This window comes from Malus domestica, chromosome 13 (genome assembly GCF_042453785.1).
Source record: "Malus domestica chromosome 13, GDT2T_hap1".
NCBI lineage: Eukaryota > Viridiplantae > Streptophyta > Magnoliopsida > Rosales > Rosaceae > Malus > Malus domestica.
In genome coordinates, this window is record NC_091673.1 from 11,071,647 (window position 1) to 11,093,886 (window position 22,240).

The 22,240-nt window shown below is 37.9% G+C and overlaps 1 protein-coding gene across 4 annotated transcripts in view; it reads left to right on the forward strand.

The window, feature by feature from the left end:
• Window positions 1–20,593, forward strand: part of LOC103452693 (uncharacterized) — a 33,927-nt gene extending 13,334 nt beyond the window's left edge. For 3 of the 4 annotated variants that reach the window (XM_029091683.2, XM_070810630.1, XM_070810631.1), the window contains 36 exons: window positions 5–136; window positions 241–354; window positions 447–631; window positions 870–978; window positions 1,060–1,203; window positions 1,867–2,142; window positions 2,363–3,040; window positions 3,412–3,630; window positions 3,919–4,019; window positions 4,198–4,493; window positions 4,608–4,692; window positions 5,475–6,176; window positions 6,282–6,600; window positions 10,388–10,546; window positions 10,652–10,815; window positions 10,901–11,081; window positions 11,162–11,431; window positions 11,531–11,737; window positions 11,827–11,881; window positions 12,542–12,672; window positions 12,785–13,744; window positions 13,827–13,903; window positions 14,354–14,807; window positions 14,911–14,997; window positions 15,360–15,515; window positions 15,609–15,793; window positions 16,044–16,571; window positions 17,169–17,346; window positions 17,438–17,580; window positions 17,667–17,793; window positions 17,909–18,130; window positions 18,486–18,842; window positions 18,971–19,129; window positions 19,224–19,505; window positions 19,806–20,049; window positions 20,143–20,593. In XM_029091683.2, the coding sequence (XP_028947516.2) occupies window positions 5–136; window positions 241–354; window positions 447–631; window positions 870–978; window positions 1,060–1,203; window positions 1,867–2,142; window positions 2,363–3,040; window positions 3,412–3,630; window positions 3,919–4,019; window positions 4,198–4,493; window positions 4,608–4,692; window positions 5,475–6,176; window positions 6,282–6,600; window positions 10,388–10,546; window positions 10,652–10,815; window positions 10,901–11,081; window positions 11,162–11,431; window positions 11,531–11,737; window positions 11,827–11,881; window positions 12,542–12,672; window positions 12,785–13,744; window positions 13,827–13,903; window positions 14,354–14,807; window positions 14,911–14,997; window positions 15,360–15,515; window positions 15,609–15,793; window positions 16,044–16,571; window positions 17,169–17,346; window positions 17,438–17,580; window positions 17,667–17,793; window positions 17,909–18,130; window positions 18,486–18,842; window positions 18,971–19,129; window positions 19,224–19,505; window positions 19,806–19,952 (8,589 nt within the window). In that variant the 3' untranslated portion in view covers window positions 19,953–20,049; window positions 20,143–20,593. Of the gene's footprint in view, window positions 1–4; window positions 137–240; window positions 355–446; window positions 632–869; window positions 979–1,059; window positions 1,204–1,866; window positions 2,143–2,362; window positions 3,041–3,411; window positions 3,631–3,918; window positions 4,020–4,197; window positions 4,494–4,607; window positions 4,693–5,474; window positions 6,177–6,281; window positions 6,601–10,387; window positions 10,547–10,651; window positions 10,816–10,900; window positions 11,082–11,161; window positions 11,432–11,530; window positions 11,738–11,826; window positions 11,882–12,541; window positions 12,673–12,784; window positions 13,745–13,826; window positions 13,904–14,353; window positions 14,808–14,910; window positions 14,998–15,359; window positions 15,516–15,608; window positions 15,794–16,043; window positions 16,572–17,168; window positions 17,347–17,437; window positions 17,581–17,666; window positions 17,794–17,908; window positions 18,131–18,485; window positions 18,843–18,970; window positions 19,130–19,223; window positions 19,506–19,805; window positions 20,050–20,142 lie in introns of those variants that run through there. The other variant, XM_017336825.3, reaches the window with a different exon arrangement.
• The last annotated feature ends 1,647 nt before the right edge of the window (window positions 20,594–22,240 follow it).

Below are 22,240 nucleotides of genomic sequence, written 5' to 3' on the forward strand. Positions count from 1 at the left end.
TAAGGTCCACCCAAGTTCTCTTTCCATTGAAGGTACCCTAGGAAATTTTAGACTCCATGATATGTCTCTTGGAACAGATCACTGTTGGGCTTGGCTTTGTGATATACGTAATCCAGGTGTTGAATCCCTTATCAAGGTACAAATAGAATCAATTATCAGCTATTGCATTGCAGACATAATTTGTTTTTACTGTGATATTTCTTTCGTTATGAGAATTTTGTCTTTCTATTTGTTTTGCAGTTCAAATTTAACTCCTATAGTGCTGAAGATGATGACTATGAAGGATATGATTACAGTTTGTGTGGCCGACTTTCTGCTGTCCGCATCATTTTTCTCTATAGGTTTGTTCAGGAGGTATGTTGGGCATTGCTCTCAATCATTTGAATACAACTTTCACAGGGATGTGTTATTGCGTGTAACATAAATGCTTGGACATGCTAATGCAGATAACAGAATACTTTATGGAACTTGCCACCCCACATACCGAAGAGGCAATAAAACTTGTTGACAAAGTTGGAGGCTTTGAGTGGCTAATTCAGAAATATGAGATTGATGGAGCTACAGCGTTGAAGCTGGACCTGTCACTTGATACTCCAATAATCATTGTTCCCAGGAATTCAACAAGCAAAGAGTGCGTGAATTTGGATTCTTTTTTTACTAATCGCATATTTGGGTTACGCATATTTGGGTTAATTAAATAGTTGGGTTGCTTTTGAATGAAGAAGCACCCTAAATAGAAGCAGGAAGAGAAAAAGACAACTTCAAAATTTTGTCTCTTTATGTCTGGATCTTGTATTTTCAAAGTTAAATACGTTTGTTATATCAGTATTTACGGTTGACATTTGTCTCTATATTTTATGTAATTGCAGTTTCATTCAACTTGATCTGGGCCAGCTAAAAGTCACAAATGAGTTTAGTTGGTATGGTTCCCCTGAGAAAGATCCTTCAGCTGTCCATATTGATGTCCTTCATGCTGAGGTAGGTGATTTTTATATCTTTTTATTGGACGTGATGATTGAAATTACTGAACTAATTTAATACCCTGACATAAAATTTCAGATCCTGGGGATCAGCATGTCTGTAGGAATTGATGGTTGCTTAGGCAAATCAATGATACGAGAAGGCAAAGGACTTGATGTTTACGTGAGGAGAAGTTTGAGGGATGTCTTCAAAAAAGTTCCAACATTTGCTCTTGAAGTGAAGGTAATATTGTGGGTGAAATGTTAAATTTTATTGAATTTTTTTTTTATAACATTGGGGCAGATAACACACCTTTAGTAGGCATTACGATGGGGGGCTGTTTAACTTACTGTTGTTGATATTTGCATAGTTGATAGTTGATACACGTAGTGGTCGATCTTCTGATTGAGTTCATCCTGCATTGATTGGTAGTGATACATGTACAACATGAAATTAAGTGCATGGGGTCATAATATTGTTTCAAATGGTGAACATACTTAGGAATTGCTGAGCATTTTGGACCAATCCTTTACTTTTTTGGTAGTCAATATATGGTGATCTAACTTATTCATCCTCCATTTGCTCCATTGTTGTGATCACGTGTTTTTAACTTTATATGATATATCCCTGCATATATGTTTCTATAGAGGGAGCTTCAATCGAAGGATGCCTCACCAATGATCCAAACCGTCTTATTTAGGTCTTCTCTCATATATCACCATTGCAAAATATCACTCAAATCTGAAACCATTTACCACTTAATTAAATGGTTGTCGTTTAATGTTTCCTTGAAATAACATATTCTTCTATTTTCTACTCCACATATTGCCAATTGGTTTTTTTCTGTCATCATGCAGACTGTCATATTTCTCTGCTGATTCCTACCCTTTGATTGTCTTGTACCAGGTTGGCTTATTGCACGGTGTCATGTCTGACAAAGAATATAAAGTCATTCTGGACTGTGCATGCATGAACTTATGCGAAGAGCCAAAGCTTCCCCCTAGTTTCCGTGGTGGTAAATCTGGTTCGATGGATACAATGAGACTGCTGGCTGATAAGGTCAACATGAACAGTCAACTCCTACTATCAAAAACTGTTACCATAGTGGCAGTTGTAATTGATAATGCCCTATTGGAATTGTATAACGGCATTCATGCTGAGTCTCCTTTTGCTCAAATTGCTGTGAGTACTTGCATCAATCACATTTAAGTAGCGTTTATTTTGAATTGTGTGTACTTAGGTCCTGTTTTAGCTCTCTGAGATTTCAACTTTCATTTTGGTCTTAAGATTTCGAACAGAGTTGTTTGTTGTTTTCTGGCATTGTATGTCTGTTCTGATTGTGTACTTGTTCTCAGAAAAAATAAAAACAGAATCTTATGTAATTTGTTTCTCTGTTTAACAGATCGAAGGTCTTTGGGTAATGTATCGGATGACTTCATTGTCAGAGACAGATCTCTACATAACCATTCCAAAATTTTCTGTTGTTGACATTCGCCCCAATACAAAACCTGAAATGCGCCTAATGCTTGGATCATCCGCTGATGATTCCAAACAAGTTTCTTCTGGAAGTTTGCCCCTTTCCTTAAATAAGGGGAGCTTTAGAAAAACAGACTCTGATGCTGGATTTTCTCATGTGGATTTACCAATATCAACAATGTTCTTGATGGACTATAGATGGCGCAAATCTTCCCAATCATTTGTGGTTAGGGTTCAGCAACCTCGAGTTCTTGTTGTAGCTGATTTCCTTCTGGCTGTGGGTGAGTTTTTTGTGCCTGCATTGCGAACTATAACTGGTAGAGAGGAAGTGATGGATCCTACAAATGATCTTATTGGTAAAAGCTGTAGCATAGTATTCTCTGGACCTATTTACAAACAGATAGAAGATGTGGTGCACTTGTCTCCAAGTAGACAGTTAGTGGCAGATTGTTTGCACATTGATGAATACATATATGATGGATGTGGAAAGACCATCCATTTGAGTGAGGAAACGGACACAAAATATCTTCATTCAACTAGGCCTCATCCCATTATTATAATTGGGTGTGGAAAGAAGTTGCGATTTATGAATGTCAAAATTGAGGTACAGATCCATCCTTTCATCTGCGACAATAGTTATGTTCTTTTTCAATTGTTTTTAATGCAGCATCAGAACATGCCTAAAATTTCAGTACTATTTAGAAGGTCTGCAATGGGTTTGGGGAAAATGTTTTCCAATAAATATCACGAAGCATAGGTATAGGATTCAGAAACCAGAAAAACGACTATAGAGGTACAAAGACCATTTCAGTGCAGACAGTAAAAGATAGAAAAAAAGTATCAAATTTTTTTATGTGACCATATGTGTTGTTTTGTTTTACTTATTTTATGTTTAGTTTGTTTTTCTCATCCCTCAGTAATTGGCATGTGTTCCAAGTCCAACTATTGATTGACGCTTTCCCGTTAATACATCAGAATGGTTCTATTTTAAGGAAGTACACACATTTGAGTAATGATAGCAGCTACTCGCTATCTTTTGAGGATGGTGTGGACATCACGTTGCTGGACAGTTACTCATCTGATGAGGACAAGAAGAGTCTAGAAGACACTCATAAATCATCAGACACCTCAAATATTTCTTCGGATTCTGAAAGTGATCCAAATGTGATCCCTAGTTTCAGTTTTGAAGCACAGGTAAGTAAGTCATTATTAACATAAATGTTTCGCAAAGTAATTCATGGCATAGCGCTTTACATTGAAATTTACAAACTGATTGAAACCATTGGTAGATTATTTTGTGGTAATCTGATTGTATGCTATACAGTGCTTCCATAAGTTACTACTTAAGTGCTTATTAGTTATACTGGGATCAATATCTCTAGCATATCATTTTTTTTAGCTTATATTATGCCGATAACCTTTTGTGCAGTTAGTTGGTTTTGATGTTCTGTTCATTTTTGGATTACTTATTTTGGCTTTTAGGTAGTTTCTCCTGAGTTTACCTTCTATGATTCTTCAAAGTCTTGTCTGGATGATTCATATGGTGAAAAGCTTCTCCGTGCAAAGTTGGATTTTAGCTTCATGTAAGAGTTTTCATATTTGTTTTTCCCATACTTTTACACTGTTTTTCAGGTAAAAGGTAGGGCGTAATAGAAGTTACTCTGAAAGCTTGCTTACTTGAAATTTAACACTTATTATACTCCTAAATGTATTACGTAAAAAATATTTGCACTAACTGAGCTAAATAACCTGTTAATACAGGTATGCATCCAAAGAAAATGATACCTGGGTTCGAGCCCTGGTGAAAGATCTTACAGTTGAGGCTGGTTCTGGTCTTATTGTTCTTGATCCAGTGGATATATCAGGGGGTTACACTTCTGTGAAGGACAAAACAAATATGTCTTTGTTATCAACTGATGTTTGCTTCCATCTTTCACTGAGTGTTGTTTCTCTTATACTTAATTTGCAAACCCAGGCAACATCAGCATTGCAATTCGGAAATTCTATGCCACTGGCTGGATGTACCAATTTTGATCGAATTTGGGTGTCCCCGAAAGGTATTTTCTCATACTCTCCGGTGAAGTTTAATATCTTAATTGCTCCATTTCTTTTCATCAGAATGGCTTTCATGTGAGTCATCAAAGACTTAACATTGTTGTGTATTTATGCAGAAAATGGTTCCTGTTACAACCTTACCTTTTGGAGGCCTCGAGCACCTTCAAATTATGTTATACTGGGAGATTGTGTGACATCAAGGTAGAATTGAATGGAATGTTTTTCAGAGAACACAATATTTTCTTAATGAAATGGAAATTACATTCTCTAGACTGCAGTCCACATAGACGGAGATGAAACTAAAGGGTCCTATTTTACAAGAAGAGTCATCAGACAATTTGGCCCCATGCTGCATATCCTTATGTGTTTTATAAATATAATTTATGCAGATGAGTTTACAAGTAATAATAAATTAAAAAGGAAGGCAATGTAAATATCATAACTATGAGTTAATAAATATCATAACTATGAGTTAATCTGGTGATGTTGTTTGTATGTGTCATGGTTCCGAGTGTAAAGGTGGACTTCTTTTCCATCTCATGTACTTTTTGAGCTTATACACTCAAATATTGAGAAGAAGAAAAAATCTGTTCGTTGTACGTTGCCATTAGGTAGAAACTTCCCAGGCATGTGCTAATGCTCCTTTATCATTTGAAATTAGTAATCTTGGTGAGTTTTATTAAAGCTTGTTTAACCTGCATAAATTTTATTGTATCAAAGCAATTTACATGTGCCCGTGCCTATGTAATCATGATTTGTATTATTTTCATCCAGTTGTCCGGAAGTAAAAGGAACATAAAGTAGATGACGTAATTAATAATATATGGATGGTTTGGGTACAGCTCACTGTATTTCGTTTATTTTCTTGATTGTTGATCTATTTGGGGAAGATACTCACCTTGTTTGTTCAAGCTGTTCTGTTTTTGTGATAGTGTGTTTCGATGCTATACTTAGTTATTTTTGGTTTCTTGTGATGTCATCAGGCCAGTTCCTCCTTCACAGGCAGTAATGGCAGTGAGTAATGCATATGGGCGTGTGCGTCAACCAATTGGTTTTAATCTCATAGGCTTGTTCTCTACTATTCAAGGATTTGGTGGGGGGGATTCTGATGTTGGTAGTGATTGTTCTCTTTGGATGCCCGTAGCACCACCCGGATACATAGCATTGGGTTGTCTAGCAAATATAGGGAAAGAGCAGCCACCTAATCATATAGTTTATTGCCTACGTTCTGATCTTGTTACTTCAACAACATATTCAGAATGCTTATTTTCTTCTCCATCAAATCCTCATTTTGCATCTGGATTTAGCATCTGGCGCGTAGAGAATGTTCTTGGATCATTTCATGCCCATTCTTCTACCGAATGCCCTTCTGAAGACAATTGTTGTAACCTCAATCATCTTCTTCTTTGGAATTGGAATCGGCAACAATCTGGTCCTACAGAATCTGCCTCAAATTTGGCTGTTGACAATAAGTATGCAAGTCACCAAACCAGAAACCAGACTGGAAATTCTTCTCGATGGGATATAGTCAGATCAATTTCAAAGGCAAATAATTGTTTTATGTCGACCCCCAACTTTGAGAGAATCTGGTGGGACAAGGGTAGTGACCTCCGCCAACCAGTCTCAATATGGCGGCCCATCGCGCGTTGTGGCTATGCTATATTGGGTGATTGCATAACCGAAGGGTTGGAAATTTTATCTTTGTGTGTTCTTTATCAGGTTTTAGTCAGTTGAATTTTTATTGTTATTGTGATTTTTGCTAACCAACATGTGTTCTTTCCTTCTTTCAGCTTAGAACCTCCAGCTGTGGGCATAATTTTTAAGGCTGATGATCCTGAAGTATCTGCGAAACCTGTACAATTTACTAAAGTTGCCCACATTGTAGGGAAAGGTTTCGATGAAGTATTCTTTTGGTACCCACTTGCTCCGCCTGGTTATGCATCTCTTGGATGCATAGTCTCCAGGACGGGTGAAGCCCCATGTGTTGATATAATTTGTTGCCCTAGGATAGATTTTGTTAACCAAGCTAATATTCTTGAGGCGCCAATTTCAAGATCTTTGACTTCAAAGGGATCTCAGTGCTGGAGCGTTTGGAGAGTTGAAAATCAGGTTGGGTTTCTTTCTTTCTTTATTCTGTTTATTTAATTTTGTGTGGAGGTAGTGTGGGGCTGGGGAGGGGATTGGAGACATAAACTAAAGATCTAAGCTAAAGATAACTGGTGGCCACAGCCTATACGAGAAATTAAGTTACATTCAGCTCAAAACTTGCACCTAATCATGTAAGAAGTACAGAAACAGAAAACTTCCTCTGTAAGTTTTCAATTGTATTAACTGAACAATCAATTACACATGTATGGATGTATATAGCCTTTTGGCTATTTACATTAATACCCTTTAACTGCTTTAACTAATCACTTAACTACCTTGACTAATCACAGCTATTAACAAACTAATTACATTTAGTTATAACAAACTATTTTACAGTAGCTGTAATGGATGACTTGTCATTCTCCCTAATACACCCCCTCAAGCTAAAAGGGGAATCATAGTTGATTCCAATGGGAAGCTTGGAACGCAGATAAGCAAATCTGCTTTTAGACAGAGACTTGGTGTGAAGGTCAGCCAATTGATCTTCGCTGCAAACAAACTGCACTTTAATGAGTTTTGCCAGGACCAATTCTCAAATGTAGTGATAAGCAATCTCAACATGCTTAATTCGAGCATGAAAGATAGGATTAGATGCTAATGAGATTGCTGAGATGTTGTCACACCATAATGTAGGCTGTGTAGTCAATGGAAAATGAAGATCACGAAGGATTTTGCACACCCAAGTGATTTCTGCAGCATTGTGAGCTAAGGACCGATATTCAGCTTCTGTAGATGAATGTGCAATAGTGCTTTGTTTCTTGGCACTCCAGCTGATGAGATTAGGTCCAAGGAACACACAATATCCACTAGTGGAACGCCTATCAAAGGTGCAGCCGGCCCAATCAGCATCAGAGTATGCTGAGAGATGAACGGAGCCCTTTGTGAACCATAAACCATGCGAAATAGAACCTTTAAGGAATCTAAGAACTCGTTTGGCTGCTTGAAGATGTTGTTCCCTTGGAGCATGCATAAATTGACATATCTGGTTGACAGCAAATGCAAGGTCCGGTCGAGTCCAAGTAAGATATTGTAATCCACCAACTATAGAACGATATTCAGTGGGATTTGAGAAGAGTGGCCCATTGTGATCCAGTTTCTTGGACCTAAGAGGTGTGCAGCAAGGTTTTGCACCTTCCATATTGGTTTTCTTGAGAAGATCAACCAAATACGTAGTTTGATGAAGGAAAATCCCTTTGGATGATCTGTGCACTTCTAAGCCCAAGAAATAATGTAAAGAACCAAGATCCTTCACTAGAAATCTAGCACTAAGTTGTTGAATGAATTGTTGACAGAGTTGAGAGTTGGGGCCAGTAACAAGGATATCATCAACATAAACGAGAACAATAACCAATTGAGGACCATTGAGAACAAACAAAGAAGCATCAGATGAAGATTGTTTGAACCCAAGTTGTTGAAGAACTTGAAACAATTTATCAAACCAAGCCCGAGGAGCTTGTTTGAGACCATACAGAGATTTCCTTAATTTGCAAACATAACTGGGAGAAAGAGGATCAATGAAGCCTGGAGGTTGTTGCATGTAAACATCTTCCTTTAAATCTCCATGAAGGAAGGCATTGCTGATGTCTAATTGGTTTAAAAACCAATTATATTGAACAGCAAGTGTAAGAAGAATCCGAATTGTGACCGGTTTAGCAACTGGACTAAAGGTTTCTTGAAAATCAACACCTTCTTGTTGATGAAAGCCCTTTGCCACAAGGCGAGCTTTAAAAAGTCCACTGCCCTAAATTCTTGGTCACCAAAGTTCTTCAAGAACCTAAATATTTATTCTAGCTCCAAAAAGTCCACTGCCCTGCCTTGTCATCGAATATCTTGTTATTTATATCTAAAAATAATTACAACAACAACAACAAAGCCTTTTCCCACTAAGTGGGGTCGGCTATATGAATCCTAGAACGCCATTGCGCTCGGTTATGTGTCATGTCCTCTGTTAGATCCAAGTACTCTTAAGTCTTTTCTTAGAGTCTTCCAAAGTTTTCCTAGGTCTTCCTCTACCCCTTCGGCCCTGGACCTCTGTCCCATAGTCGCATCTTCTAACTAGAGCGTCAGTAGGCCTTCTTTGCACATGTCCAAAACACCGTAACCGATTTTCTCTCATCTTTCCTTCAATTTCGGCTACTCTTACTTTACCTTGGATATCCTCATTCCTAATCTTATCCTTTCTCGTGTGCCCACACATCCAACGAAGCATCCTCATCTCCGCTGCACCTATTTTATGTACGTGTTAATGCTTCACCGCCCAACATTCTGTGCCATACAGCATCGCCGGCCTTATTGTCGTCCTATAAAATTTTCCCTTGAGCTTTAGTGGTATACGACGATCACACAACACATCGGATGCACTCTTCCACTTCATCCATCCAGCTTGTATTTTATGGTTGAGGTCTCCATCTAATTCTCCGTTCTTTTGCAAGATAGATCCTAGGTAGCGAAAACGGTCGCTCTTTGGTACTTCCTGATCTTCGATCCTCACCCCTAACTCATTTGGGCCTCCATTTGCACTGAACTTGCATCCATATATTCTATCTTTGATCGGCTTAGGCGAAGACTTTTAGATTCCAACACTTCTCTCCAAAGGTTAAGCTTCGCATTTACCCCTTCCTGAGTTTCATCTATCAACACTATATCGTCTGCGAAAAGTATACACCAAGGAATATCATCTTGAATATGTCCCGTTAACTCATCCATTACCAATGCAAAAAGGTAAGGACTTAAGGATGAGCTTTGATGTAACCCTACAACTATGGGGAAGCTTTCGGTTTGTCCTTCATGAGTTCTTACAGCAGTCTTTGCTCCATCATACATATCATTTATAGCTTGGATATATGCTACTCGTACTCCTTTCTTCTCTAACATCCTCCAAAGAATGTCTCTTGTGACCCTATCATACGCTTTTTCCAAATCTATAAAGACCGTGTGTAAATCCTTTTTCTATCTCTATATCTTTCCATCAATCTTCGTAAGAGATAGATTGCCTCCATGGTTGAGCGTCCTGGCATAAACCCGAATTGGTTGTCCGAAACCCATGTCTCTTGCCTCAATCTATGCTCAATGACTCTCTCCCAGAGCTTCATTGTATGACTGATTAGCTTAATACCCTTATAGTTCATGCAATTTTGTACATCACCCTTATTCTTGTAGATAGGCACCAAAGTGCTCTTTTGCCACTCATTTGGCATCTTCTTCGTTTTCACAATCCTATTGAAAAGGTCTGTGAGCCATGTTATACCCGTCTCTCCCAAGACTTTCCACACTTTGATCGGTATATCATCTGGGCCCATTGCTTTTCTATGCTTCATCTTTTTCAAAGCTACAACCACTTCTTCCTTCCTGATTCGGCGGTAAAAGGAGTAGTTTATACACTCTTCTGAGTTACTCTACTCCCCCAAAGAATTACTCCTTTCATGTCCTTCATTGAAAAGATTATGAAAATAAAATTTAAAAATTTTAAAAATTTAAAAAGTAAAAAATAAAAAAAATAAAAACAGAAAGAAGCCAGATCTTGTTAGATGAATATTTGGTTACCTGTCGGTCCAAATCTGTCATGTAAGTTTGCAGCTACCATGCCTGAAGTTTGGTAAAAAAATTATGAGAGAAAAGTAACTTTTGCCTTCATATGAAGTTTTTATTTTTATTTTACAATGATGTGTTTGTATTTAACTTATTATGTTTATTGTGCCATAACTATACAAGTTTTTACGTAATTTGGGGCTCTCCTCTGTTTCTGCAGGCCTCCACTTTGCTTGCACGGGCTGATTTGAAAAAACCATCAAGCAGATTGGCTTATGCTATTGGTGATTCCTTGAAGCCAAAGACTAGGGAAAATATAACAGCAGAGGTGAAGCTGAGATGCTTCTCTTTAACTGTTCTAGACAGCTTATGTGGAATGGTACGTCTTATAAACACATTTCTAAATGTGGAAACTGATGTAAAGGTGGTTTTCATTTCATACTGTTAGTTGTCTTGGTTGTGTTGGATAACTTTGATTTTTCAGATGAAACCACTATTTGACACAACAATCACCAATATCAAGCTTGCAACACATGGCCGACTGGAGGCTATGAATGCAGTACTGATTTCCTCTATTGCTGCATCAACATTCAATACTCAATTAGAAGCGTGGGAGCCACTTGTGGAGCCTTTCGATGGAATATTCAAGTATAATATGAGCTCTTTCTATTTGATTTTGAGTTCAATTAAATTTTTGTAATACTCAGGAACTATTTTTGTTGACTTTGTCAAGGTTTGAAACTTATGATACTAATGTGCACTCGCCATCAAAATTTGGGAAGACAGTGCGTATTGCTGCCACCAGTATCCTTAATTTAAATGTCAGTGCTGCAAACCTTGAAACTTTTATTGGGAGTGTTCTTTCGTGGAAAAGACAATTAGAACTTGAACAGAAAGCAATGAAGATAAATGAGGTAATACCTAGGTTTGATTTCTTGTGTACCTATGCTTCCTGTATTAACAAGACTTTGAATACCAAATTGTGTCTTTGCAGGAAGCTGGTGGTCTATGTGGACAAGGAGAGGACCAGACTCTCTTTGCGTTGGATGAAGATGACTTTCAGACTGTAATTGTAGAGAATAAACTTGGGTGTGAGACATATGTGAAAAGAGTTGAGGAAAACTCAGACAGAGTGGACCGGTTACATCATGGTGACTACATTTCCATATGGGTGCCGCCTCCAAGGTTTTCTGATAGGTTCAATGTTGTAGATGAATCTAAGGAAGCACGTTATTATGTTGCTATACAGATACACAAAGCCAAGGTTGTTACTGTGGTTAAATTTATTGTTTTTTCTTACCTTAAATGTTGTGTCATTTTGTTTTCTACTTTCAGGAGATAAGATTGATTCTTTTGTTTGCAGGATTTACCTATTATAGATGATGGTAACAGCCATAATTTCTTCTGTGCCTTGCGCCTTGTTGTTGATAGTCAAGCAACAGATCAACAAAAACTTTTTCCTCAAAGTGCAAGGACAAAATGTGTTAAGCCTGCAGTTTCAGAATTCAATAACTTGAATGAAGGCACCGCGGAATGGAATGAACTTTTCATATTTGAAGTTCCCCGGAAGGTTTCTGACATAGTTATTACTGGATTTTACTCTTTCCTCCCACTCTTTTATTCTTAAAGTTTCCAAGCTTGAGTGTACAAGTGTTGCAGGGCCCAGCTAAAGTGGAAGTGGAGCTGACAAACCTTGCAGCAAAAGCAGGAAAGGGTATGTACTATCGGCAACTTTCCCTGAATTATGCTTTCTTTCTTGTTTTGAACTTGCATCCACATATATTGATTCATGCACCTAGGTTGTTGAGTCACTAGTTTATCTAGAATTAATAAACCTTTTATTCAAGAGGTGAATGAAATCTTCAGCGTGTTGAATATCTTCTCCCACGGTTACTACATATTGAAGAAAGTTGAGGTTCCACCATAAAACCAATTGGCATTATGGGTAATAGCCCAACTACTTATAAGCACATGCAGGGTCCCTCCTCTCATCAATAAGGGATTCATTCTCAACACATATTCCATCTTGCATGTTTATGATATATTCTGATAACTACCTGTTGCTGCTCTGAACGTGTTTTTTGGATAGGTTTTTACCAAATCCGAGCTTCACTTTGTATTAACTGCTTTCTTTTTTTCCTGTTCATTTATTAATCATGTGTACTTGACAAATGTATCACGACTGTTCTCTTTTGAATCTTTTTTCGTTTTTCTTTATCTTTTTGGTTGGATATTTTGGGCCTATTCATGCAGAAGGATATGATACTACATATTAATCATTATTTTCCCGTTTTCTTTGCAATTTCTTACTGAATATAATCATCTGGAGGCAAATTTCTTATGCATTTGTTATGGTCTCAATACAATGATACAGGGGAAGTTGTGGGTGCACTCTCATTTTCTGTTGGGCAAGGTGCAAATGTGTTGAGGAAAATGGCTTCAGTTAGGGTGTTTCATCAAGGTCATGATGTTCAGAACGTAGTATCACATCCACTAAGGGGCAGGGTGAGCATATTGCACCTTATTTATGCATTGATCGGTGTCATTGGTTGTGTACATATACTGTCTTAGCAATTGACTGTTCTTTTTGGTTCTTCTTTGATGTTGTACTTTAAAGGTTCGACATAACAGTACCGAAGACATGGATGAATGTGGATGCCTGCTGGTTTCAACTTCTTATTTCGAGAGGAAAACAACTCCAAGTTTTCAAAGGGATCTGGAGGCTGAAAATGTAACCGATAGAGACATAGGTTTCTCTGTTGGACTTGGCCCGGATGGTGTTTGGCAGAACATTCGGTCACTGCTTCCATTGTCAGTTGTCCCAAAATGGTTACAGAATGATTTCATGGCGTTGGAAGTTGTTGTGAAAAATGGCAAGAAGCATGCAATATTCAGGGGTCTTGCAACAGTTGTAAATGAGACTGATGTTAAGTTGAAAATTTCAGTCTGTCATGCATCTCGAATTCAAGGTCGTGATTCCTCTCTAAGAAGAAGTGATAGCATAAATCCTGGGAGTTCTTTTATTTTGCCTTGGAGAAGTACATCTAGTGATTCTGACCAGTGCTTACAAATATGTCCTTCCGTTGATCATCCTCAGCCTCCATATTCATGGGGTTCTCTCGCGGCAGTGGGTACTGGTTATACATATGGAAAGGACCTGACTATTATAGATCAGGTTTCACTTTCTAGACAATATACTTCAAAGCAGGAAAATAATTTGCAAAATGTTACTTTCAAGTTGAATCAGCTTGAGAAGAAGGATATACTTTTGTGTTGTACTAGTACCATAAACAAACAGTTTTGGCTTAGTGTCGGGGCGGATGCCTCGGCGCTTCATACTGAACTGAATGCACCTGTTTATGACTGGAAAATATCTGTCCATTCTCCTATGAAGTTGGAAAATCGCCTTTCCTGTCCAGCTGAATTCACAATCTGGGAAAGAACAAGAGATGGAAAATGCGTTGAACGACAGCATGGTATGATCTCTTCACGTGGGGGTGTACATATATATTCAGCGGACATTCAGAAACCTTTGTATCTAACGTTGTTTGTCGAGGGTGGTTGGGTCCTGGAGAAGGTACTAGCTCTGTCTAAATAAGTAACATGCTTGTTATATCTACATACCATTGTGAGTTTAATAACTATGGTTGTTCTGGCAGGACCCCGTTCTTCTTTTGAATCTTTATTCCAATGACCATGTCTCGTCATTCTGGATGGTTCACCAGAAAAGTAAAAGGTTTGTGGTTCCAGAGAAAAGATTTATTTGACATTTTTTTGTTTGTTTGTTGTAAAAGGTGTTATTGTACTGTTGTTCCCAAAAGCTTAACCTGTTAGGATGTAGTAAATTCATATAATATTCAACACTTCTCCCTTGTGGATTTCTGTCAACCAGCATGAAACCCAACACATGGTTTTCAATGAACATTAAGAGGTTTTAATTGCAAGGATTCCAACTCAGAATCTCTTGCTGTTATGCTACGTTAGGTTTTTATGCTGGAAATAATTTTTTGTATGATGTTTCCTCATATTTTTTGTTCTACACTTGTGTGCCATTTATAATGTCCTAGGATGATGTCTCATTGGTATGTCTGAAATGATTACTTATTGGAAAATTTAAACATTTATTGTGTAACACGTAATTTATTAATTATCAGATTCATTATCTCCATTACCATCATATTCGCAGGAGACTGCGCGTGAGTATTGAACGTGAGATGGGAGGAACCACTGTTGCACCCAAAACAATAAAATTTTTTGTTCCCTACTGGATTACTAATGATTCATCTATTTCTTTGGCATATCGAGTGGTAGAAGTAGAACCTTCAGACAATGCAGATACGGACTCTCTAATGCTTTCCAGGGCAGTCAAGTCTGCAACACCAGCCTTGAGAAGTCCCACAAACTCTAGGGACAGGAAGCATTCTGCCACAAGGAGAAACATTCAAGTACTTGAAGTTATTGAGGACACTAGTCCTGTTCCTAACATGCTTTCTCCACAAGATTATGCTAGCCGTAGTGGGGCTTCGCTGTTTCCATCTCAAAAAGATGTGTATTTGTCCTCACGAGTGGGGCTTTCTGTTGCCATGCATCATTCAGAAATTTACAGTCCTGGGATATCCCTTTTTGAACTGGAAAAGAAGGTGATTTCAATAGAGCATCAAATCATTTTCCTTTTCATGAGTATTGCTTCGCAGTTTCTGAAATTTGTTCTCTATCATATGATCTTTGAACTTTCTTTTCCAGGAAAGGCTTGATGTAAAAGTCTTCAGTTCAGATGGATCTTATTACAAGCTTTCAGCGAGACTGAGCATGACCTCAGACAGAACAAAGGTTGAATTTAAACATCTTGCGACTTAAATCTTTAATGTTTCTCCTCCAAGGAACTGCTAGAAAGAATGTGATGAGTGACTTACCAAATTAGTCTGTAAAACATTAGCTCTGAAGCCGGATTACAGAAAATAAGATAACCCTTAGCCTAAAGAAAAATGATGAAAGATTCTCTTCACCAGGCCATCTGCATATTTAGAATGGACAGAAGGTTCCTTTCATTGGAGGTTCCTTACTCCTTAGTAAAAGCTATTGTTGTTAGTCCCAATTTTTCGTACTTGATGGTACTCATAAGCTACACATTTGTCAAGTTTCTTTGGTATATGTTAAAAATAATAAACAACTGCTCCATGGTTAATATTCAGGTTGTCCACTTCCAGCCCCACACCTTGTTTATTAATAGAGTTGGTTACAGACTCTGCCTGCAACAGTGTGATTCTCAGTCCGTGGCATGGATTCATCCCACGGACTCTCCAAAGCCCTTTTATTGGCATTCTAGTGCCAAAGTCGAATTGTTGAAGGCCAGTGAAGTTTTATAATCTTTCATGTTCACTAATTATGCATGAATAGCATACATTGTCTGAATCCCATATGGGATTTATTATTCTTATCAGGTGCGGGTGGATGATTACAAATGGAGTGCACCATTTAGTGTTTCTAGTGAAGGTGTCATGCGTGTTTGCTTGAAGAAGGATGACGGAAATGATCAACTTCAATTTCGAATAGCTGTAAGAAGTGGAGCTAAGAACTCAAGCTATGAAGTTGTTTTCCGTCCAAACTCTTCCATTAGTCCTTACAGGTAACAGTTCACTATGTCTTATGAAGGCTTCTGAAATGGAAAGAGCGAATATAGTTATCATAGGTATCGTAAGATAAGGAAGTTAATTCTTTTTTATGAAGGTGAAATTTTGTTGAACTTTGCAATGTCTGTTAATATGGAAGTTTTCTTATTACAGTACAATAATTCATAAATATGGTTTCTTCTCCTTTACTTGTATGCATGTGTTCTTTTGTTTTTTGGTCCACTGCTGATAGTTTTCGATCAACAGGATTGAAAACCGTTCCATGTTTTTACCCATCCGAATTCGGCAAGTGGACGGTACCAACGATTCATGGAAAGTTCTTCTTCCCAATACAGCAGCTTCCTTTTTATGGGAAGATCTTGGCAGAAGACGTTTATTAGAGATCCTGGTTGAGGGAGAAGACCCATTAAAATCAGGAAAGTATGATATTGATGAGATTTCTGATCACCAACCCATTCATCTGGGAAATGTGCCTTCTAAAGCTTTACGTGTTACTGTAATAAAAGAAGAGAAAGTGAATGTCATCAAGATCAGTGACTGGATGCCAGAAATTGATCCTTCTGGAATCTTGAGTACAAGCCACACATCGCCTCTGTCTCAGCTTTCTATACAGCAACAATCACCGGTGATCGCTGATTGTGAGTTTCATGTTATCATTGAGCTTGCTGAGCTTGGGATATCCATTATTGACCATACACCCGAAGAAATCTTGTACCTTTCGGTCCAGAATCTTGTGTGTGCATATTCAACTGGCTTAGGTTCAGGAATCAGTAGGTAAGTTTGCTTTCAATTTTTTGGCTTGGAGAACAATTTGTTTAAGTTATTAGTCAGTGGGGTGCAGTTTTCATAACTGTTGAAAACCTTGAGTGTTGTTGTAATGATATTCTACTTGTGTAATGTTGAGAATGAATCACACAACTCACATTGTTGGGAGGAGGGACCTTGCATGGGCTTATAAGTTGGGCTACTCCCATAGCAGGATGTTCCATGTGCGGCAACACGTGCTCCACGTCACCCACTTTGTGTTGTCCACATGCTAGGCTCGAAAACTCACACGCATGAGGGGGAGTATTGAGAATGAATCTCACATTGATGGGAGGAACACCCTAATGGTTTTATTGTAGAACCCCAGCTTTCTTCAGCTTCATACCCTGTAAGGGGCAATCTTCGTCCTGTAACATAGTGAACATATACATATCAAGTTCAAAAGCTAATAAATACATCTAGGAAAAAAAAAATGCTAAATGATGCAACATTATCATCAACTACTGTGGCCTAAAATTGTGATTCTTTTAGTATTATGTGTAGTTACCAGGATTGTAATGTCCGAAAATTATTAAATCTGGAAGCCTTTTTGTGTCCTGTTTTCAGGTTCAAACTTAGAATGCGGGGGATACAATTGGATAACCAGTTGCCCCTTAGTCCAACTCCAGTTCTTTTTAGACCTCAGAAAGTTGGAGATGATACTGACTATATCTTGAAAGTTTCAATCACAATGCAATCAAATGGGTCACTAGATCTATGTGTCTATCCATATATCGGTCTCCAGGTAAATATAAGAAAGTTACAATTTTCCGAAAGAAGGTTTTCTCATTATTTTTTCTCCAGTTTATGTTAATTACATGCAACTGATTATTCAGGGACCTGAAAACTCTGCCTTTTTGGTAAACATTCATGAGCCAATCATTTGGCGCCTTCATGAGATGATTCAGCAGGTCAACCTCAGTCGGTTGTCTGATACTCAAACAACTGCTGTTTCTGTTGATCCGATTATTGAAATTGGGTATTCAAGGACTCAAAATTGTCTTATGATTGTTTTTCACTACATTTAGTTGTAATTCCCTTAAATAATGTTACTTGTACTTGTAGAGTTCTTAGCATTTCAGAGGTTCGATTCAAAGTGTCAATGGCTATGTCACCTAGTCAGCGGCCAAGAGGTGTCCTTGGCTTTTGGGCATCCTTGATGACTGCATTGGGGAACACTGAGAATATGCCAGTAAGCGTTGGGATTCTTCCCCCTGCTGTTTTGTGATTTCATGGTTTTTTCTTTCTTTCTGGAATTCATCCTAGAAGCTTTTGGCTGGCCTAAGTATTTACGTTTGTTATTTTAGGTGAGGATATACCAAAAGTTTAATGAGAACGTGTGCATGAGGCAGAGTTCAATGATTAGTATTGCTATTTCAAACGCTCAAAAGGATCTTTTAGGCCAACCTCTTCAACTGCTATCTGGTGTTGACATATTGGGCAATGCAAGCAGTGCCCTTGGACATATGAGCAAGGGCATGGCTGCCTTATCATTTGATAAGAAGTTCATTCAAAGCCGACAGCGAAAGGTTTGCTTAAAATAGGATATCATTAATGCCAAAGGTCTTTTTGGTTACAATTTTTTATGGTTGCAACTGTGTTACGTTCTTATAATACATGTGAGGTAGATAAAACAATTATTGGTCTACACGTGGGAAGTTGTTATTGATTTTTTTTTAAAATAATATTTTTTACATGAATTTGTTTATATATGGTAATGAATGTTGCAAATGCAATGTACCATCCTCTCCTTGGGCTGTACTTCTCCAGCTCTTGTTCATTGCAATTTCGACACTGCTAAATCTCGGTATTTAAATTAAAAGCTATATAAGCTGGACTGTTTGTACTTAATTTTTTTTTTTTTTCATAAATTTCACTTTTCAGGAAAGCAAGGGTGTAGAGGACTTTGGTGATGTTCTCAGAGAGGGAGGTGGAGCATTGGCAAAAGGCCTCTTTAGAGGAGTTACTGGCATATTGACAAAGCCGCTTGAAGGTGCAAAAAATTCTGGTGTTGAGGGTTTTGTCCAAGGTGTTGGGAAAGGATTAATAGGTGCAGCTGCACAACCAGTGAGCGGGGTTCTAGATCTTCTGTCAAAAACTACTGAGGGTGCCAATGCGATGAGAATGAAGATAGCATCAGCAATAACTTCTGATGAGCAACTCCTCCGCAAAAGGCTGCCTCGTGTAATCGGTGGTGATAATTTGATTCGACCATATGATGGGTACAAAGCACAGGGACAGGTACTAGTTGTTGGACTGCTTTGTCAGTAATTTTTTTTTTTTTTTTATTAATTGAACTTGGTTTAGTTTTATTGATACCCTCTTTGTTGCTCATTCTGACTAAAACTTTCTTTTTCTTGGTCATGAAGGCTATATTGCAGCTGGCGGAATCAGGCTCATTTTTCCTCCAGGTTGATCTGTTTAAAGTACGTGGGAAGTTTGCTCTATCAGATGCTTATGAAGATCACTCTTTACTACGCAAAGGAAAAATTCTTCTAGTCACTCATCGAAGAGTGATACTGTTGCAAGTAAGTTAGCAGATCAGAATCATTCGTAGTGCTACAGTCCTTTCCTATCATCTATAAGTCACTAAACAATGACATTGTAACTTTTGTCATTCAGCAACCCTTCAATGTAGCTCAGAAGAAGTTCAACCCTGCTAGGGATCCGTGTTCTGTATTGTGGGATGTACTTTGGGATGACCTGGTGATAATGGAAAAGTCGTACGGGAAAAAGGACCATCCAAAATCTCCACCTTCACGGGTCATTCTTTATTTACAAGATAAATCAGAGATGAAGGAACAGGTTCGTATCATAAAGTGCCTCCGTGATACCCCCCAAGCACTTGACGTGTACTCATCAATTGAACGAGCAATGAACACTTATGGACCAAACAAACCAAAGGTTAGATTTTAATGCCATATCAATGAGCTTTGTTGTGTCAGGTTGTTGCATTGACTTTTAACTTGTCCAAGGTTGGTTGACCATGGAATGCCAAACTTGTACATACAAACTAAAGAAAATCCAAAATACGCAAACTGAAGAAAAATCGAAAGTATTTTACACCGTTGCATTGGTGTTGCTGATAGATACAGATATCTTTCTGCGGGATTCTTGTTTGTGATATTCTTCTCAACTTTTGTGACATTCTTCCTGGACGGTTGACGTTTTACATGAACTTTCTTGTTTTGCAATGCTATTCAGCAAATGCTGAAAAAGAGTATGACATTGCCATATGCACCATTTGTCGATAACGCCAGTGCTGAAGCTACATCAAAAGAACCAGGGTCACCCCGACAGGTGCCGGCATCTATTCCTCGTAGTTCAACTTTTGGCAGCCGCTTCAACTGATCCCGAGATCGTTGATGGTGAGGAAATATGGTGTTTGGGAATTCTGCTGTGGTCCGGTCACAATCCTGCATGCTCGGATGTTCGTACCGTCTGACAGGTATTCTTGTTGTGATCATTGAACGAAAAATTATCATATTGGTGTCTTCATGGGTGCTTAGGTTTACAACAACGGTGAGGTTGTTCCATACAGGTGTTTTGTAAGAAGCGGTGTAAAGGACCAGTGACAAGGACGACGTAAGAAATGCCGACATGGATTTTCGTGGTCGAATTCCGACATGGATATGAATGGTGTTAACCTCAAACACAATCGATACGATTCTTAGTACAAGGCTTATATATAGCGCATACATTTGCCATTAGTTACCAGGTCACCTATATGTATAGGTTTCAGACATTCTATGTATGTATCTTACAATAGTCGATGTATACGCACCGATTACCGAAGGTGATCGTGCCGATCATTTTGAAAGCCAATTGTATATCCGGTGCCATATGAACACGATGTATGATAAGGTTTAGGAAGTAAAATCCTAGTGATTGCGTTGCACCGTGTGTTTATGTTATGGTGTAGCGCCTTCGGAGTTGGGACAATTAAAAGAACCTCACCTATTCAAGTATAAGAGCTGTAATTTTTTGTTGTATATCATCTCTTTGCTTCATGCTCGTTCGATTCCGCTAGGGAATCCAACTATTACGTAATATACCAGAAACAAGGAAAAGTTTAGGGCCTATTTGTTATCCTATTTGAAATTTTTTATCATTTCTCAAAACATTTCTTGAAAACAATTTTCTTTAGAACTTAAACACTTGATTGGTTTGCAATTTAAAATTTTTAAATCTTATGACTTAAATTAGACAAAAAGATATAAAAAGAGGGGGTCGCATGAGAGGGAGAAAAAGGAGAGGAGGAAAGAAAATAAGAGATGATTGAAGCAAAGAAAAAGAAGAGAGGATCGGACGAGATAGAGAGGAAGATAAGGGAGATAAAAAAACTGAGAAAATGAAGAGAGCGGATTGGAGAAGAGATGGAAAATGTAAGAAAAAGAGGAGAGATAAAGAAGAAAAGATAGATTTTGAGTGAGAGGGGAGGAGGGAGAAAAAAGAAATGAATGAGTTTTTTGAGTGAGAGGGGAGGAGGATGAGAAAATAAATGAACGAGTTTAAGTTTAAAAACTCTAAAAACTCATTTTTTTTGTTTCTAGAGAATAAAATATATTTTTTAGTTAGTCTTAAGTTTAGTTTTTGAAAATAGTCATACTAAACAAGTTTTTAAGGTCCAAAACTTGAAAATTGTTTTTTAATCTAAAAAATTGAATTCAAGTACAGTACCATACAAACCCTTAAATTATTAATTATTTTGCTAGGATTTGATCCCAAAAGCACCTAAGAGCATTTCCACCAGTGTATATTATCGCTTTGTGTTAAAAAATATGATAGAGATAAAGAGTTAGTCAAGAAAGATCGGGAGTGAGTAGAGAAAAAATGTAGTAAACTCAAAACTTGCTCTCTCCTCTACTCTCACTCTCGATCTTTCTCTGCTAGCTCTCTATCTCTATCCTATTTTTCTCTCTTGCCTAATCTGATTATTTCTCTGATTTCTTCCTCTCTCCTCCTCTTCTCCGAATCTTTGTCTCCTACTTCTCTCTCCTCTCTCTGCTCTTCCTTTGTCATCCCTTTCCAACCCTCTCTTTGGATCTCTCTATTGTCCAATTGAATTTAGTTGTAATTTCCAAATCAAAAGCCAAAAGGGAGTTGTAGGGGTTTTTTTAATTGTAAATTTAGAAACAATTTTAAATTTCATACCAAACGAGTTTTTGAGTCTTAAAAAATTGTTCTTAAAAGACATTCTTAAGAAATATTTTTAAAAATTATGAAATTGTTTAATACGACAGACCCTAAATAACTACTGGATAACATGATAACTGATACTTGATTAGGGATGACAATAGATTGAAGCAAGAACAGATATGTCATTCTCATCCCCATCGTTGATAAAGTGTTCCCCTATCCCCTATCCCCATTCCCCACCTTCATAGTCGCCATTGGGTAACAGTTTTCCCCCTCCCCGTTGCAAAATAAAAATAAATCGGTCACGTAACAAATTGAATGGTTAATAGTCGATTGGTCACAATATATTTTGTAAACGCGGCGGATTCGATATATATGGGATTATAATATCCTCATTGACTTGAACAACAAATCCGAACCTTAAACCCGTTCTCGTACCGATTTATATCTTTAATGCTCTATCCATCTCTTCCGGCCTTGGAAAAGTTGGAGAATTTCAG